The sequence below is a fragment of the Gymnoscopelus microlampas genome, assembly GCF_963454915.1.
Source record: "Gymnoscopelus microlampas genome assembly, chromosome: 2".
Classification (NCBI taxonomy): Eukaryota; Metazoa; Chordata; class Actinopteri; order Myctophiformes; family Myctophidae; genus Gymnoscopelus; species Gymnoscopelus microlampas.
This window is the reverse complement of record NC_139939.1, coordinates 11,030,679-11,050,302: the sequence shown is the minus strand read 5'-3', so window position 1 is coordinate 11,050,302 and position 19,624 is coordinate 11,030,679. Positions and strand designations below refer to the sequence as shown.

Genomic DNA, 19,624 nt, shown 5'->3' with positions numbered 1-19,624 from the left:
AGGCAGTCCACTCAGAGAGTGGGCGGGGTCTATGGTATGGAACCAGGCTACTAAAGACTGGCAGTCGAATGAAGTCGGGAGATCAGTCAGTTGAAAGGTGTTAAAAATAGTTGCTGAATGCACCTGAGAGCTTACACTGACAGACTGCTACTAATGGTGCTAAAAATAGCCTAAGGCTTGATGTCTTTTTCAACCCGCTGCTGTCCGACGGCCGAAAGCCGACGAGCTTGCTCAGTCGGCTTTTGACACTTCCCTACAACTTGTGACCCGACGAGACAGTGTACCCATCGGCCATTCGACAGCAGATTTTCGGCAACAGACGTTTTCCAACACTTACCGCCGCCGCCGGTGCGTTTTTCAGAGCGTAAAATGAATGGTTTCATTTTACGCTCTCAAGAGTTAAATTATGGTTAAACATCTGCATTACTTGATTTACAAGAAGTCTACACAATCAAAGAATGTAGAAGAATTGTTATTTTGACAAAATCTTATCCAACGATAACAAAATATTGGACAATAAATAATGGACCTTAATATGAAAAAGGTTGAAAAGGACAAATCTAAGAAACAAAAAAAAAACATGAGAACGAAGTGACCAACAAGACCATGTGTCTCCTCACCCCGCCGTGTCCGAAGAACTCGCAGTAGCAGCAGTCACAGTACTTCCCTTCCTTCTGGTTGGTGGAGGTGGACGTGGAGGAGCTGTGCTCCGAGCAGCTGTCCTCGTCCTGGCTCTCCTCGCCGTCGTACGCCTGGTGCTCGTACGTCCCGCTGCCCTCGCACCGGTGGCCCTCGCAGTCTGGGTCACTGCGCGGACACACACACACACACACACACACACAGACTGGTTAGACTGGAGTCCACTGTGCTGTTGCCTGAAGGCTTACAGCCTGTCGCTGCAACGCGGCAATACTCTCCACAAAATCTAAATCATGACAGTCAAATTACCCTACAAGCACTATATGTCCCGACCGGCAATGGGCTCTATGCACAGCAGCCATATTGTAAAGAAATTGGGCCTCCTATTTCCTTCACAAGTATTACCAATAATTCTAATGAAGGCTCTGTTCCATTTCATTTAGTATAGCACAGTGGTTATCAAGGACCCTCCCATAACTCTGAGAGTGTAACATTTGGCTCCATTTGCACACTCTCAGAGTTACACATCCGCAAGGGGCCATTTGGAACCCCTTCAAGGAACCATGGGGGTCTCTGGACCACACTTTGAGACCCACTGGTGTAGCCAGAGTGTTTCCAGTGAGCCGATACGCACAATATCAGCATCCTGATTCTGTTTGACCAGAATGGAACAGAGCCTTCATTAGAATCATTGGTAACACCTGTGAAGGAAATAAGGAAGAGGCCAAATTTCTTTCCAATATGGCTGCTCTGCATAGAGCCTATTCCGCCAAGGCTCGCAAAAATTGCCAATGAGCTGGTAATTCACATGAAAATAGCAACAAGTTACTTTTAACTAATATTATTAGATTCAAGACACTGTATTGTCATATATGAATACATGCACTGTGGAAAGAAGGTTGGTAATTACTCAAAATGTTATAGTAATTTGCTATATTACTCGTTATTGGTAAAAAACGTAATATTAGAGTAATGCGTTACTTTTACCTCGTTACTGCTCACAACCAATAAAAATGTGTCTGCGACCCCCAAAATGGGTCCCACTCCCAACCCAGTTTTTTGGGGAACTGTTAAGTAGACCAACCTGCAGACACTGGGCGGGGCGCTGACGGGACCTTCGGCCGAGGGGGCCGGGGGCTCGGCGGGGGGCAGGCACAGACCCTGGTGGGCGTCCATGAAACCCGGGGCCGGGGTGGCCATCTTTGGGAAGGGCTGCGGGGATCCCATGGTGGGGAGGTGTGAGGCGGGTGCCGGGGGTAACGCGGGGCCTGAGAGAGGGGGAAGGGAGGCCAGCCCCGTGGGGCTGTTCCTGGGGACGCCTGGGACCGTGGACTGCCGATGATGGTCCTCTTTACCTAGGCTGTGAAATACGTCGTCTGGAAGGACAGAGAAACAGGTTAATGGTGGATGAAGAACTCTGACGACAGATCATTATTTTAACCCATTAAGACCTGAGGCGATTCTTTAAAAAAAAATCTAAATCCTAACAGTTTTTCGGAAAAAAATATGAAAAAAATATTTTCACGATTTTTCAAAAATAGCAGATCTACAAGCTCATAGCGCGGCACTCGGTGCCGCGCTATGAGCTTGTATATCTGCTATTTTTGAATAGCCAAAGACATCTAAAGTGACACAGAAGCGTTCCAGGTATCAATGGGTTAAAAGGTAAAGTTTGTTAATAATCTTTGGATAAACTTTTTTGTGAATAAGTTAAACCTCTACATTTCGATAGTCATCGTTGCTATTTAGAGTGTTTGTTCAGTAACAGGGGTCTCTCCAGCTCTTTAATAAACACAATATGCATTTTCAGATGGTTTGCCAATTTGAGCCAATCAGGACAGACTACCAATTTATCAACTTAAAATGTATAACCTTCCAATGCAATCCATCTGTCACTGTGAAATTGGAGACCTGCCAAAATATGTAACCATCTCTTGTTCACGTCAACATAAATCTTGTATGGAGAACCACTGGTTTAGGCCATGTATTGCATGTGAAGTCCACAAGATATTTAGGCAGGTCACCAATTTCACCATAACATCACTTACTAGACTGGACAGTGGCAGCAGTGCAGGGTGTTTTAGGTGGATGGTGGGTGGGGGGTTCTTACTAGACTGGACATGGTGTTTTAAGTGTTAGGTGGAGGGTGGGTGTGGGGTTCTTACTTGACTGGACAGGGTGTTTTAGGTGCTGCTGTAGGTGGGGGGTGGGTGGAGGGCTATTACTAGGCTGGACAGGGTGTTTTAGGTGGAGGGTGGGGGACTCTTACTAGACTTGACAGGGTGTTTTAGGTGCTAGGTCATACATGGGCAACTGGCGGCCCAGGGGGCCACATGCGGCCCCCACCTTCACTTAATGCGGCCCGCAGGTTAACATTGGAATACTGATATATTATTGATTTCAGCTGTTACAATTCCAAACATGACCCGCTTTAATTACTATCTAGATTAGTATCTTAAACTAGTATTAAAATTCTATTGTATTTTTTATGTCCAATGTATGTGTATTTAAGTTCATAAAGTTAACATAAGTATAACTAAATGCATTTGAAATGAAATAAAAATGTTACTTTTCAGGATTCCAATTCAAAAATAGCAAAAAAAAAAATCAGGTTTCCAATTCAAAAGTAGCAAAAATAGCAGATCTACAAGCTCAAAACGCGTCGCGGAGCGACGCGTTTTGAGCTTGTAGATCTGCTATTTTTGCTACTTTTGTGTGACATAGAAGTACGGCATTCATTTACGATAAATGTACGTAAAATACGGTGTCTGCCCAACAGTATACCGTATATGCAATGTGGCCCTCTGGAGTGAGTGTGGAAATATAGTGGCCCTCTCCATCATCAAAGTTGCCCACCCCTGTGCTAGGTGGAGGGCTCTTACTAGACTGGACAGTGTGTTTTGGGTGCTATAGGTGGAGGGCTCTTACTAGACTGGACAGTGGTAGCAGTGCAGGACACCGAGGAGGTGGAGGCGGACGTGGAGGCCATCACCACGCGGCTGCTCTCCATGAAGGCATCCTGGAAGTTGTACAGACACTTCTTCTTGGCGCCGCTCTTCTTCTGCTCCTTGGCCTCCGGCGAGGAGGAGGAGGCGGAGGAGGAACAGGAGGAGGGCGGGGTGAGCGGGGTGGGGAGGGAGCAGGGGTGCTCCCCGCCTCCGTGGGGGCCGATGGAGGCGGTGGGAGGGAGGGGCACGTCGGGGAGGGGCGGGCCCAGCATGTCACCTGGTGGGAAGGAATTTAGGGGGTGCGACAGTTCATCAAACTAATCGGTTTAACCCATTAAGACCGGGAACGCATATGTGTGCCATTTTTAGATTGCTTTGGCTATTCAAAAATAGCAGATCTACAAGCTCATAGCGCGGCACCGAGTGCCGCGCTATGAGCTTGTAGTTCTGCTTTTTTTTTTTTTATTGTGAAAATGTTGGAATATATATATATTTTTTTAAAGGGAACATTTGTAAAATATTTAGTTCCAGGGACGCCCCCACAAGCAAAGATTTGAGTTACAAATGTCCGCTTAAAAAATATATAATCAAATATTTGCACACACTTTCATGATTTAAAAAAAATAGCAGATCTACAAAACTCCACAAGCTTGTATATCTACTAGTTTGAATAACCATAGAAATCTAAAATAACAGAAGCGTTGCCGGATTTAATGAGTTAATCGATTATAACAAATGATCCATTTCAATGAAATAATATATTTTGGGACACACACACACACACACTATTTTTCTCTTGTGTTATATGTAATGGCAAAGTTCTATAATAAGCCCTACTCAGGTTTCTTACCTCACCAGCACAACACTGTTTTTCTTCCTCTCTCTCTCTTGTGAAAGATGTATATATCATGCATAATGAATATTGTTTTCTGTTGCACAAACCAATAGAATAACAAATAAAACAAACCATGTAAAAAGCCCTCACCAGGCAGTGACTCGGGCAGCAGCACGGAGGGGTTCCAGCTCTTCATCATAGCAGCGTCACACAGGTTCTCAAACTTGAGCGAGAGGCACTGCAGTGAGTTGTTCCAGTCCCCGGAGCCGCCCGTCGGCCCGCCAAAACAGTTCTGGTAGACGTGGTCCGGTAGAGAGGGGCTGAAGGCCGGCTGCTTGGCCGCAGAGTGGTTGGACGTCGGGGTTGGAGGGAGAGGCTGAGGAGGACAGGAGCCAAAGGCGTTAAAGAGTCCCACCGATGTATCGGTTTGGCCAACATGTGGGCCATTATTTGACTTTTCATATTGGAAAGAAATTGGGCCTCTTTCTTACTTCCTTCACAGGTGTTACCAATAATTCTAATGAAGTGTAGCAGAGTGTTTCCAGTGAGCCAACATGCACAATATCAGCAAAACATCTAAAATAGTCCATCTACAAGCTCACAACGCGTCATGACACATTGTGAGCTTGTAGATCGACCATTCTCACCGCGTGACTATAAAACAGGGATTTTCTAATTAATGGTTATCCTGAAATTTGCTAGGTACGGCGATTGTGCCAACCATTTGGGTTGTCACAATTCTTCAAATCCGTGCGTCGATTTGACGCTCTGATTTTAATGTCACGATTTTATTCAACCGTGACCTTTTAAGGTACATTTTATTTCATGTATTTTGTTATTTTACGGCACTGAGCAGTTGTCAATCATTTCTCAATAATTAACTTAATTATAACATAAATACTACGCACATTAGGTAAGAGTTACGAGCTTCATCAAATTAGATAAATTCGTTTTAAGAACATTTACCACGCTACGCATGGTAGCATTGACATCAACTGTATAGTCAGCATTTTCTAAGAAAATTAGACATTATCTAGAGGTCTGCTCTTTGAGCTGTGAACTGTCATTTCACACTGTGGTTATAGAATACTGGTTAAGGTTAAGGGAGTATTCACACCGTCCTAGAGTTATGAAGAAAAAGCACTGCCTAGGACAATTTTTCTGCAGAAAAAAAGAAGCAGCAGCACGCATTTTGTTCCCATAACTTTACTCACAAAGAGACCATCAGCGTATAGATGCTCTGCATTCATCTGTATTTTAGCCTTTGCTTAACCCATTCAAACCGGGAACGCATCTGTGTAACCACTATAACCATTATTCTATACTTTTAAAAAAAAATAGCAGATATACAAGCTCATAGCACGGCACCGAGTGAGCTATGGGCTTGTAGATCTGCTATTTTTGTAAAATCGTGAAAATGTGTGCAAATCTTTGAATATATATATATTTTTAAAGCAAACATTTGTAACTCAAATCATTGCTTCTGGGGGTCCCTGGAACAACATTTTGAGATGGGCGTCCGCGGCCAAATACACATTATTTTGGAGGTCCTTGACATGAAAACGACTGAGAATCACTGACATAGAAACATAGGTTTTTCAGAAAACTGTTTTAGAAGACATTTTTAGAATCGGCTTCAGGTCTGCCGTTTTTAATTCGACGTAAACAGTGAAGCTTTTACTACATTATAAGCTGCTTGCTGCATTAAACATTTCCACACGTCGACTAATAATACATTTTTATTGAGAGGTGAGCGAGCAGGTCCTGTGAAACGGTCCCGGTCATGTCTGACACACTCCCGCACCAGAGTTGAATAGCCTTGAACATTTTTATTCTATGCGAGGCGCAGGGCCGTAGGAATGGGGGGGGGACGGGGGGGGATTATATACCGCGAACCGGTATTTGGGCCGCGAGGCCACGGGGAAAAAGAGGAGGAAAAAAAAGCCTCAAATGAGGCCGGCACTAGGACCCCGCGGCCGCTGCCTGGAAGGGAGGGCTGCTGGCTGCTGTGTGAGCTGCTTGAAGGTGGAAGAGCGGCCCCACCCCCCCTCTACATTTTTTGGTACCGAATTAAAGTAATAAAAAACGGAAATAAAAGGGGAATAACCGCGAAAAAACACGAAATAAAAGGGGAATGACCGTGAATAACCACGAAAAAACGCGAAAGCGTGCGCGCACTGGTCACACATGCACGTGCATGTGTGGCGCTCGTGCATGTGGGCCGGTACAAATATATCCCCCCCAACTGGGAATGGCTTCCTACGGCGCTGGCGAGGCGCATGTTCAAATTGATTTGTGATTGGCTGGCTTTAGCTGTACATGCATGTCAAGCGGGGGGAGTGTCTTCCCTTTTGCGACGTTAATATCTTGCATGTTGATGTGTAGATTAACTACATGATAATGACTGTTCAGCCCTAGTGCACGGCTGCACGTCCTCCTGTGAGGGTATAGAGGCGCGTGACGGGTTGGTGCCACATACATGATGGGAAACACGTCTACATTATGTCATTGTGGTGTACTATTTTTGACGTTTAGTCTCAGCACTGACCAATTCCGTCTCGGTGGTGTGCAAAGACTTAATTGTCAGGGGGAAACCCCCACCGTGTTCTCCCCCACCGAAAAGCTGTTACTGCATTTATCAGCTTTGTTTTCATTTAGTTTTTCCCATCATCTAATCTAAGAGAAGGGAGGGTGGGGAGAAAAAAATTTAAATACTTGGAAATATACTGGGAAACCTTTCAAAGTGCAAAATCTAACCGTCATCATTTTTCGATTCAGAATAGTAATCGTAAAAACTCATTAGTGTTGAAGATCTAGGGTAACATTAATATTTTGTATTTTTCACATTCATTAAGCCAAGTTAAACGCAAGCTTTCAATAATGCCAATATGCAAAGATTCCATCAGTATTCATTGGTGAAAATTAAAGCCTTGAATTTGTCGATATGAAATTAACTGATTGACTGCATTTATGGGGCCTCTCTATACTGGGTGCAGGGCGACCCCTAGTGTCAGGGAAGCACAGTTACACACAGTGAAACCTAATCAAACCAAAGCTGAATCATGCTTCCTGGAACAAAATGCAAATCTCCCCAAAGACAAGGAAATGAAAGTGTCATCTTTCCCAGGTAGAAACTACCCAAAACTACCTCACGTTCTGTTCCAGTACTTGTGGGGGAAAATAGAGAAAAGTACCACCCATGGCCTGGCAAGAGTGCTGTAATATTGTGACAATATTCCAATTGGCCCTTGGGGGGCTTTGAAAGCACTTGGCCTTTAATACATTTATATACACACATGTATATCGTCTATGTCGAGTAGAAACCTCATACTGTATGTCCTAAACTGGTACTTTTCAGGATTCAAATTCAAAAATAGCAAAAGTAGCAGATCTGCAAGCTCAAAACGCGTTTTGAGCTTGTAGATCTGCTACTTTTGATGCTTCTGTGTGACGCTGTAGTATGATCAAGTAGGCCGTTAATCAACAAAAACACACAAAAGGTTAGAATAGAGATAGGAGGTTTCTGCCCGACAACAACGACATATAATACAATTCACACAATCATTATTATTGTGCCAATTTAACCACTTACAACCTGACATCCCTATTTAACCTTGTAAACATCACAATTTAAAAATAGGTACAATAGCCCATCTACAAACGTGCAGCGTGTCACAAGCTTGTTTGCCATTTTGGGAGGGGGGGCACAGCCCAGAGGCTATGGCTATTTGGGGGTCGGTCCTTGGCATGGAAACGTTTGGAAACCCCCCTGTGCCCCCCTGTGAATGCACGAGTGTGTGTGTGTGGGGGGCTGTCTCACCTTGTTGTGCGCGCTGAGCGGGGGGCTGGGGGGGTAGAGCGTGGGGTGCAGCAGGGGTCTGGGGAGGTGAGAGAGGTTGTGCAGGGGCAGGTGGCCGTGGATGTGCGGGTAGAGGTGCAGGGCCGGGTGGGAGGGGGGCGTCTTGCCGCCGCAGCCGCCGCCGCCGTCCGGGGAGGGGGGCGCGAACATCTGGTGGTGTCCCATGGCTGAGGGCGGGGGAGGAGGGGGAGGGGGAGGGGGAGGGGGAGGGGGGCCGGCGGCGGTGATGGCGCCGTGGAGGCGACCCGGAGGAGGAGGGGGCAGGCAGCCGACGGGGGTCAGCGAGGCGGAGCCGATGGGCTCCTGGTTGCACACGTGACATTCGCACGCGTGCTGCACCTGTTCCACCTGGAGACGACACACACACACACACACACACACACACACACAGTGACAGACAGTAATAACTTATTATTATTATGGAATAAATGCCCTACTTGACTGGAAGAAGCCGGATAGACCAAGCATTGCACAATGGTTCAGAGAACTGTCTTTATGCCTACCTCTAGAAAAAAATCACGTATATACTTAAGGACAAACAAGAAATGTTTCAGGAGGTGTGGGGTTGTTTTATACGATATATGGAAAACAATAATCTGCCACATTTAATGGAAGAATCTGGAGAGGAGTAGTGCTGATGTCATTGTATTGTATGTTTTTCTTTTGTTTCTTGTTTTTTGTCATTGATTGTTTTGTATGGTTTATTGTAAATGTCTTTTGTCTTTTTTATTGTATTTGTATTGAATGTTGAAATACTTTGTGGAAAAAAAAGAAAAATAAATAAACATATTGTTGAAAAAAAAAATGCCCTACTTGATCATACTACAGGGTCACAAAAGTATCAAAAGTAGCAGCTTTTTTTGAGCTTGTAGATCTGCTACTTTTGAATTTGAATGCTGAAAAGTAACAGTTTTGGACTTGAGGTTTCCATCCGACAGAGACGATTTAAAGCTTACTTCAGGCTAAGCAAGGGGACATTTTTATGACTTGGTCCCCACTTCTTTAGGATATGTTTCTTACTATACATTTGCACATACGTTAAAACATGGTCTCTGCATTTACCCGTCCTAACTACTAGGAGCAGTGGGTGCTATTAATACAGAGCCCGGGGAGCAGTTTGGGGTTAGGCGTCTTGCTCAGGGACACTTCCAACGCAAAGACCAGGCTCGGGCTCGAACCGGGGGACCTTCCGATTCTCCAGACGGCCTCTCTACCCGCTCAGGACAACAGTTGTTTGCGCAAACACTCAACTCTTCCAATAATACAGCTCCTTAAAGCCCAGTATTTCTAGTGTTGTTGTCGTTGTTTAATGTTTTCCCATGTCAACCTGTAGTGCTACACACTGACTACTGGCAACACAGACCTTTTTTGACAAATAAGTGAATTCTGAGTGCCAAGTATTTGGCATTTGGTTAAAAGTGACATACCATTATACCCGGTGGCAACACCCACTTCGAACATACTGTGACAGTGATCCTCAAGCCTTTTAATTTCATGGATCCCCAGTTTAATATGCACTAGGCCACAGACAGACCTCCATTTGATACATTTAGCTTTTAACTTTGGGCCCACAATATACCCAATGGACCCACTATACCCAATGGACCATTTGGACCCCTTGTGGTCCCCGAACCGGATGTTGAGAAACACTGGACTGTGAGAATCGACCTACTAATCCGCCCCGGTTGCCATAGCGACCTGCTAGTACGCCTGGTTGCCAAGAGACCTGCTAGGACGCCTGGTTGCCATAGCACCAATGCGTGAGGCATAAACGTATGATCGCAAACCACAACCCTGGGCCGTTTTTTTTAAATATAGGAAGTCATATTTGCTGGAGGTTAAGCAAATGTACATTGCTGTTATCTACAGTGTTGAAGTCTCCGCCTGACTGCAAGCAGTGACTGAATGTTGGATGTACATATTTATAGACGGTATATGTATGTATATATAGAAAGTACATGAATATTGCATTACCCTATGCTACACTGAACATGATAGTCGCTGTACTGCGTCCTCTGGACCTAAGTATGGGGCTATACTGTAAGCTCTCGTGCCAATCATGAGGACAAGATCGTCTACATCTATGGTACTTGGCAACTGCAATGATAACTATGTCCTTGTGGATATCAAATGGACTAAATCTGACCTGCTCTGTCCTAATAATGGGAAATGCTGCTGAATCTTACTTGGGAGTAAAACATTAGTATAAAACATATTCCCAATTCACACCTCTGAGATGTAGAGGAGTAGAAGTAAAAGTATAGACAATAGGCTCTATGCACAGCAGCCATATTATCACTTCCTTCACAGGTGTTACCAATGATACTAATGAAGGCTCTGTTCCATTAAGTGTAGCACAGTAGTTCTCAGATTTTTGAATTTCAGATTTCCACGACCCCCATAACTCTGAGAGAGTACAAATGGAACCAAATGGACCCGTTCCATTTGTACTCTCTCAGAGTTATGGGGGTCGTAACTCTCAGTTACGGGTGTGTAACTCTCAGAGTTACACACCTGTAAAGGGCCATTTGGGAGTGTTTCCAGTGAGCCAACATGCACATTAAATATCAGCACCCTGACTCTGTATGACCAGAATGGAACAGAGCCTTCATTAGTATCATTGATAACACCTGTGAATGTCTTACAATATGGCTGCTGTGCATAGGGCCTATTGGAAATACTCCGGTAAAGTAAAAGCAAAAAATACTTGAGTAAATGTACTTATGATGATGGATGATGTGGGAGTGGGGAGAGTGAGGGAGCGGGATGAGGATAAGACTTCCTCCACGTGTGCAGCCTGTGAGCCTACCTGTTGGTGGTTGTAGGATGGTGGAGGACTGTTGTTGTTCCGTGAATGTAGCTCCCCCTGCTGCGCCGGAGGCTCTCCACCACTCTCTGCGTCAGCCTCCTCCTCATCCCCGTCTGATGAACTGCTACTGCTGCTGATGCCCTGTAGAGACTGCACCACAACACACCTTTGATGATGATCATGCATTTTTGTGCTATTTTTATGCTATGTTGATGAATTGAATACATAGGACCACAATGGAATCAAGTCTCCAGGACTTTTTTTGTGTTATCCTTTTGGCCTAAATGTCTGACTGTACCTCGTGCCGTTGACATTTTTGTCAAATGAAGTATTCAATCAATCAAACCACAAAACACCCTTATGAACTGTAGACTGCCATCTCTTCCGTAAAACACGGATATGTGTAGGGCTGCAATTTAACCCATTAAGACCTGGTCACTTTAGATGTCTTTGGGCTATTCAAAAATAGCAGATATACAAGCGAGTGCCACGTTATCAGCTTGTAGATCTGCTATTTTTGAAAAATCGTGATTTTTTTTTTTTTTTTTTTTAATTGTTAGGATTTAGAATTTTTTTAGACGCTGCCTCAGGTCTTAATGGGTTAATCATTTATTTTAAAAAGAAATCAATAATTTAATAAAATAATCAATTCATTATCAATCCCTATTTTGGGCATATTATACAAAAATCTTTAAAAAAAATATTCAAAAATGGGAAAAGAAATGGTGGAAATAGACAATCGACATGCTGTGTGCTTTGTGGCGATTAGCGGAGCATCGCCACTCCCGCCCACAGACTATGTTTCTATTCAGTTCATTCACCTGATAACGCCCAGTGATGGTATTCACCCATGCAATTCGTTGCCCAGCCGCACTCGCGGGGCATAACATTTTATTAACCCATTAACACCTGAGGCGATTCTTAAAAATGTTTTCTAGTTTAAAAAAAATAAATAAAAAAAAAGATTTTTCAAGATTTTTCAAAAATAGCAGATCTACAAGCTCGTAGCGCGGCACTCGGTGCCGCGCTATGAGCTTGTATATCTGCTATTTTTGAATAGCCTAAAGAAATCTAAGCGACACAGATGCGTTCCCGGTCTTAATGGGTTAATTAAATGACGTCACTCACTCTACCTGAGTCGGCATCAAAAAAATGTAATACAAAATAAAGCGACACATTGTGGATCGGCTATTTTCGTTTCACCACCACACCAGCAGGCAAATAAGTATAACTCTGGCTTTAGATTGTACAGAGAAAAAGGAGTGAAGAATCATATTTAATTTGAAATGGACAAATAGGCATGCAGGTTTAATACGTTTTTTTTTTTTTTTTTTTTCAAAACTTATTAGAACATTTTCATTGGTAATCGGCGGGCTAGGACTCTCCAAAACTGGCATCGGACCCAAAACTCTGGCATTGGTGGGTTTCTAGCGGAGAACTCACCCCGTCCTTTAGTGCCATGTTTTCCCCTCCCCCGTTCAGGTCGCCGTGCAGACCGTTGACCGTAGCCGTGACGACACCAGGGTCCTCGTAGCCGCCCATGGGATACATGTCCCCAAACTTAGATGACAGCGGAGGCACTTCATCATCATCACTTATACTGAGAGAGAGAGAGAGAGAGAGAGAAGTAAGTTGAGTATAGTACAGTGGTTCTCAAAGTGGGGCCCTCCTTTTATCCTGAATCCTGTACGAGTTCCCTCTCCCGATTGGATAAAATCGGTATCCCAACCTAATGCAGCCCCTAATTCGTACTCACAAGTTGTTAGCGTCTCCGTCAGGGAGAATGAGTCGGGGGTGCTGCTGGATGGTGATGGGGGAGCTGGAGTTGGACCCGGAGGCTGAGCTTCCGGAGGACAGGCTGGGGGGATGCACCTCCGTCAGGTAGTCCCTGGGGGGGTCCCCCTGCATGGGCAGCTTGATGTGCAGGTCCTCGGCGATGGGCGAGTCCATGATGCCGCACGTCAGGATGTGCGAGAGACTGCAGTCGTCACAGGTGCACCTGGTGGGGGGGGGGGGGGGGGGTAGATTTATAGTTATACACCAGTGGTCCGGGGACCACCAGTGGTCCTTTGAGGGGGTTCCAGGTGGTCCCCGGCTAAATGAGATCTATAACTCTTGAGAGCGTAGAATTTTACGCTCTCAAGAGTTAAATTATTGTTATACATCTGCTTTACTTACATTACAAGCATTCTACACGATTAGAGAATGTAGAAGAATTATTTTTATCAACGTTTTGCCTGTTATCTCCTATGGTAACTACATCAATACAGCATGGAATTGTGGACAAAATCGTATCCAACGATAACAAAATATTCTAAGTATTAAGGTCTGAGAGTCTACTGGGCCGTGGCGCAAATGCCGAATAAATAATGGACCTTGACATGAAAAAGGTTGAAAACCACTGCTTTACACCCATCCATCACCTGAGGTAGCATCCCATTTGCCAGTCAGCCAGCATGCGCATGACTGGACAAAATTGACTCTACTGTTCTCTCTACTGTTCTTTCTTTGGACCAATTTTTGTAAAGAAATACCAGACCCTCCCTCACCAAGGAGTCTCTCCCAGCTCCTTATCCAGGTCTCAGTCAAAGCTTGACTACTGTTATCTCCCTCCTTACTGGTCTCCCTCACTTAAAACCCCTTCGACTGATCCGGAACACGCCTGGTCTTCACCCTCCCTAAATGTCCACAGACTGTATGCCCCCCCTCTTCTTTCCTTCGCTGCCTACATCCAGGGCACAGCACCCCCCCCGCTTCCCTTCAGGACATGATCAACCCTTACACCAGTTCCTGTACTCAGCTATCAGACGCCGTCCGTCCCTCCCTTGCCTTGCAGACACACTCCCCCATTTTCCGACACGGTCTGAAAACTCACCTTATCGTACTCTCCCTCACCCCCCCTAGCACTCCTCATATCGAGGGCAGGAATTGCATGGAGTCTATGAAGGCCGAGTCTATGAAGGCCAATATCAATAATTCATTATTTCTGTGTGTTGTTCACACGTTTACTGCATTGTTCCCGAAGTCAGAACATGGGCTCATAAAAACAAGTCTCAAATACACAATAGCCAAGCCTCGTTAGTAATGGATGATTACAAAATACCAGAAAAGGAAGGGAATGTTGAACTAAACTGGCTGAGATCAAAAAACATTTTTATAACAAGCACTAATATGGCTCTGTGGAAAAAGATCACAAAACATGTCATGGCCACTGCCCCCCCCCCCCCCCCACAGTTTAGACTATGTTATGAAATAAACAGCTTTTTAATTGATTTATTTCATACTACGTATAAAAAATGAAATCTCCCCCAATGTGGACTTGAAATCAGTGTCATTTCATGGTCTTGCTGCCCTGGCATTTGGCCTTTATGCCCTAGTACAGGGGTCTTCAACAGGGGGTCCGGGACCCCTAGGGGGTCCTCAGAGTTACGACAGGGGGTCCGCCAAATCTTTGTGTGATATGATTTATTTCTTTTACATTAAGCACTTAACCCTGGCATCCCTTTTCTGAGGAGAACTTTAGCCCAAAATAGCCGATCTACAAGCTCAAAGAGTTATAGGTGTTTAGAGGGAAAAAAGAGCAGCAAAAGTTTATCTGAATTGTATACAATAAAGATGGGGTCCCTGCTTCATCTCTCTCAGCTAGGGGGTTCTTGGCCTGAAAACGTTGAAGACCCCTGCCCTTGTAAGAGAGAAAACACACACACACACACACACACACACACACACACACACACACACACACACACACACACACACACACACACACACACACACACACACACACACACACACACACACACACACACACACACACACACACACACACACACACACACACACACACACTAAACTGACCTCCTTCGGTAGTTGCAGTTTGGACAGTCTGGAACGCTGAGTCGAGAGGAGAGCATCCTCATGGTCTCTGTGAAGTTGTTATCTCCGGGGATGGACTTCTTAGTGCTGCTTAACTACAAACACAAGGAGGAGAAAAGGTATATACACATCATGTCAGCCTGAGATGAACACAGAGATCAGATCTACTACAGCAGAGTTCCTCAAACGCGGGGGGGTTACTAAAGGGTCTACGCGAGAGAAAGTAGAGAATGGAAAAGAATAATCATTTTACTGTTACGTTTAGAAAACAGGGAAACAGATTCAGAAGCCAAAAGAGTTTGAGATCCACTGCACAACAGCAGTGTTTCTCAAACAATTTCATGTCAAAGACTAGGGCTCATCACACAAATAATTGCCTGTTTTTGGCTTTGAACATTGAAAAATGTAAACACGAATTTGTTTGCCTTTTAGGCTTTGTAAGCAAAAGTTGCACAGGGACAAATAACTTAAATATGCAAATAATTGACTGACATATTTAATCATTTTATACGTTAAAAGTTTTAGTAAATATATTTTAGTAAATAGTGGATATAGCCTATCTACAGGATCACAACACGTCGCATCGCGATTATGCAAAAATAATTGCGATTATCTCGAATAATTGCCATTAAGCGATTATGTAATAGGCCTATCAAGGACACCCATTTGAAAAGATTTTGCGCCAGGGACCCCTGTGGGTGGTGGGGAGATGAGTGAAACCCATAATTTGCACTTTCATTCTCATACTTCCAGCCGGTGAAATAATAACATTAAACTATTTCTCTTTTTGCTTGGGGACCCCCCTGGAAGCCCCTACAAGGACATCTTGGGGGTCTCCAAATCCCACTTTGAGGAACCACTGTTCTACAAGCATGGCAGCATCCGAGGACAAACATGGAGAGTATTTCAGAATACACTACCTGCTCTTCTATAAACCTCCTCTGCTTAAAGAACTCCCAATCCTCTTTCAGCATTCGCTGTTTGGTTTTCAAAGTCTAGAAATGGGGGGAAAAATTGACTATAAGCTTTTTATGAACATCCAGAGTGTGTACACGCAGCGTATGTATTCATTCTAACTAGGCATGTAACGATTTATCGTAAATCGATTAAAATCGATTCAGACTGGTGACAATTTAAATCGATTTAATAAAAAGAGGGCGCGTAAAAAAATAAAATACAGGATCTTTGTAAGAGAATTGATAAAACGTTTTCAGTCATTTGCAACTGTATTGAAAAGAGGATAAGAGACAACACAGTATTGTAAAAAAAAAAAAAAACACAGTATTGTAAAAAAAAAAAAAAAAAAAGAAGATACTGGATTTGTGTAAGAAATAATAAAAAAATAAATCGTCATTTGTCTGGAAAAATAATGTAAAAATGGTATCGTGAACCTAGTATCGTGATTTGAATCGTATCATGAATTGAGTGAATCGTTAAATGCCTAATTCTAACCCTTATAACCGATCAACCATTGTTGAGGTCGAACCTTATATGGTTTACTCGAGTTCCTCAGGGCTCTATACTAGCATATTTTCTGTTTTCTATTATCGTGGGGAAAGCTTTCGCTGAAAATAGCCGATCGGACAAGCTCATGCTCAACATGTCGTGAGCTTGTCGATCTGCTATTTTCCTGCGAAAGCTTTCCCCACAATACGGATGGTGGAGTTTAAGTGGTTTAGACACATAGCTTGGCCCGAAACAACGTAAAACAGGGACTTTTCTCATGATTGTGGTTAAGTTAACGATTCAACGGCAGGTCGTGGATGACCGGGTTTTCAAGACACAGCCGGGAGGATCAAATGACCGGCGCTCTTCTCCTAAAGTTAAAACTGGTTTCTGCTTGAAGCGCTCGGCACGCTCTGCCAACAAAAGCTGGACGCTGAGAGCGCTTAACCCATTAAGACCGGGAAAGCAACCACTTTAAACCAGGGGTTTTCAACTGATTTTGACCCAGGGACCACCATCCTGACAAAGAGCAACCTGGGGACCACCACTATTGTGCGTGGCGGGTGCATCATAGACCCACCCCACACAATAGTGGTGGGGGGGTTCATGCACCACAGGGAGCTGGAGAAAATAGCTATAATATCAATATAATATCTAATAAAATACAGTGATTTTGTTTGAATATGATTAAGGTTTACTGTGATTAAGGTAAGCTCACATTTCATATCACACACACACACACACCATAGAGTAAGAACTCCTGTAAGTTATTAAAAGTAAAAAAAAAAAAAAAGGTTAAAAAAAGGCCACTAGAAATACTAGGTATTGCAGGTGGCCAGGGACCACCTGCAATACCTCCGCGGACCCGGTTGAAAACCCCTGCTTTAAACCATTATTTTATACTTTGGCTATTCAAAAATAGCAGATATACAAACTCATAGTGCGGCACGTGCCACGCAAATCTGCGAATCTTTTTTAACTCAAATCTATCAAAAATATTTTGAGATGGGGTCTGCGGCCAAAAACATATCATTTTGGGGGTCCTTGAAATGGAAAAGTTGGAGCACCACTGATATACATACTGTTATAAACATACATACTGTTAAGATTTAGAAAAACATATTTGGCCACAGACCCCCATCTCAAAATGTTTTGTTTCAGGGACCCCCCAGAAGCAAAGACTTGAGTTAAAAATGTTATATAATATGTTATAAAATATATATATATATATATATATATATATATATATTCAAAGATTTGCACAAAGATTTTTCAAAAATAGCAGATCTACAAGCTCATAGTGCGGCACTCGGGACTTCAGCTTCACACACGGGCGAGGAACAGTCCTTTATTGAACATAATAGAGCGTCACCTGGGTACAACTTGAGTGTGCTGCCTGTAGTGCACGAACGTGATGCTGTGCTTGAAACACGTGTACATACAGTATGTGTAAACGACTTACATTTTTACTAATCAGAGACTTGTGTGGCTCTGTTCGTTGATTGGAGAGATTCTGACCCTCCACCTTAAAAAGCAGCTGGAAAAACAAAACAAAAACAACGAGAAATTCACATAACATCCCATACCGTCATATATATCCACCAAATGTCATAATAATGTAAAAACAAATTTCAAGGTAGTCAACTTCACTTTCAGCATCTTTAACTCATTGAGTGCCAGAATTGCCAGAATTATTTCAGAATGATGATGTCCCAGTGCCAGCGTTTTTTTCACAGAAAACAAAAAGTGCTTAGGAAGCGAGATACAGCCTTTTTCAGTTCTAAGTTAAACAAGGAGTGGATGGAGCTGCAAATCTTCAGATGATGATATCTATATATATATTTTTTTTACTATTTTTTCAAAAACACGTCAAACACGTCATTGGCACGTTGAGCCATAGCGGTAAAAACACGTGAAACGCGTTAATGGCACTCAATGAGTTAAAACTCCAGTCTTTTTTAGCATAGTATCAGATCTAATAAGTTCTCCTTCCCGCTCCTGCCTCGAGTCAGCAGGAGCAGCGGAGCGCACGCCGGACCAGCTTGCGTATTTACACACACACACAAAATGACACAGATGCGTTCCCAGATTGAATGTGTTTAATGGGGAAAAAAAGCAGCATAGAAAATTCAGCTTTCGGGGGTTTCAGGGTCTTGCTCAAGGACACTTGGGACCTTATTCCGGGGGGCTGTGGGGGATCAGGAGGGTGGGGTGGGGTGGGGGGGTCTTACCTGTTCATCTACGTAGTTGTCGATCCTCTTCTCACACTCCTGCCACTCTGCTGCCACGGCAGCCATCTCCTGCTGCAGCTGCAGGTAGCTGTCCAGTAACGTCCTGTACATGTCCTCGCTGTACGAGTCATGGGACGTCGTGCCGTGCCTGAGGACACAGAGAGACAGATGGGGTTCGTCACCATCATGACATTGTACTTGGACGGTTAATTGTTGCACAAATAATTGCAAATAATGATTTAATCCATATCCTAACTTCTGGTGTTTTTTTCGTAAATTAACGCCCTATTTTATCATCCTACAGTTTCACACAAAAGTATCAAAAGTAGCAGATCTGGAAGTTTGCGGTGAGTTTCGAGCTTGTAGATCTGCTACTTTTGAATTTGAATCCTGAAAAGTAACAGTTTTGGACATATGAGGTTTCTCATATTTTCTATATGCATTTTAGGCTTGGGTAAACAGAAATTCCACAGGGCAGATATAACAAATAACTTAAATATACACAGAAATGACTTGACAATGACTTCATTTGAACTTGATTAATGGTACCAACAATCAAAAATAAATACGGTACTATGGCAAAAATAGGCCCTAATTTTATACTTAAAAGTAGTAATAATAGTAGTTTTTTTTGTGTTGGAATTAGCCAATCTACAAGCTCACAGCTGGTCGATCTGCTATCTTTACACGTTTTTTTTTGGTGATTATTAGCTGTCTAATAACGTCCTGTACATCATGTCCTGGCTGTATGAGTCATGGGACATGGTGCCGTGCCCGAGCACACAGGATGACAACAGCGGATGAAGACTCTTGCCAAGCCTTCATACTCCTGGCTCTGGGCCACGCTACAAAGACACTCCTTTGTTAACCACTTGAGTCCTATGTACCGTACTTCATCGCATGACGAATGCCCATCTACAAGCCATCTTTTTCCTCCCCCATATACTGACCTGTCTAATACAAGTTATTGCCAAGAAGCAC

The 19,624-nt window shown here is 43.7% G+C and overlaps 1 protein-coding gene across 2 annotated transcripts in view; it reads right to left on the bottom strand.

Annotated features, from left to right (window-relative positions):
* fam193a (family with sequence similarity 193 member A) overlaps positions 1-19,624 on the bottom strand; it is a 55,153-nt gene that overhangs the window by 15,075 nt on the left and 20,454 nt on the right. The window contains exons 8-19 of one of the 2 annotated variants that reach the window (XM_084084931.1): positions 18,644-18,791; positions 17,875-17,949; positions 15,887-15,961; positions 14,949-15,061; positions 12,847-13,089; positions 12,534-12,690; positions 11,091-11,240; positions 8,243-8,629; positions 4,555-4,798; positions 3,568-3,864; positions 1,724-2,015; positions 621-807 (exon numbers count right to left, since the gene is read on the bottom strand). In XM_084084931.1, the coding sequence (XP_083941057.1) occupies positions 621-807; positions 1,724-2,015; positions 3,568-3,864; positions 4,555-4,798; positions 8,243-8,629; positions 11,091-11,240; positions 12,534-12,690; positions 12,847-13,089; positions 14,949-15,061; positions 15,887-15,961; positions 17,875-17,949; positions 18,644-18,791 (2,368 nt within the window). The remainder of the gene's footprint in view (positions 1-620; positions 808-1,723; positions 2,016-3,567; positions 3,865-4,554; positions 4,799-8,242; positions 8,630-11,090; positions 11,241-12,533; positions 12,691-12,846; positions 13,090-14,948; positions 15,062-15,886; positions 15,962-17,874; positions 17,950-18,643; positions 18,792-19,624) is intronic. The other variant, XM_084084932.1, reaches the window with a different exon arrangement.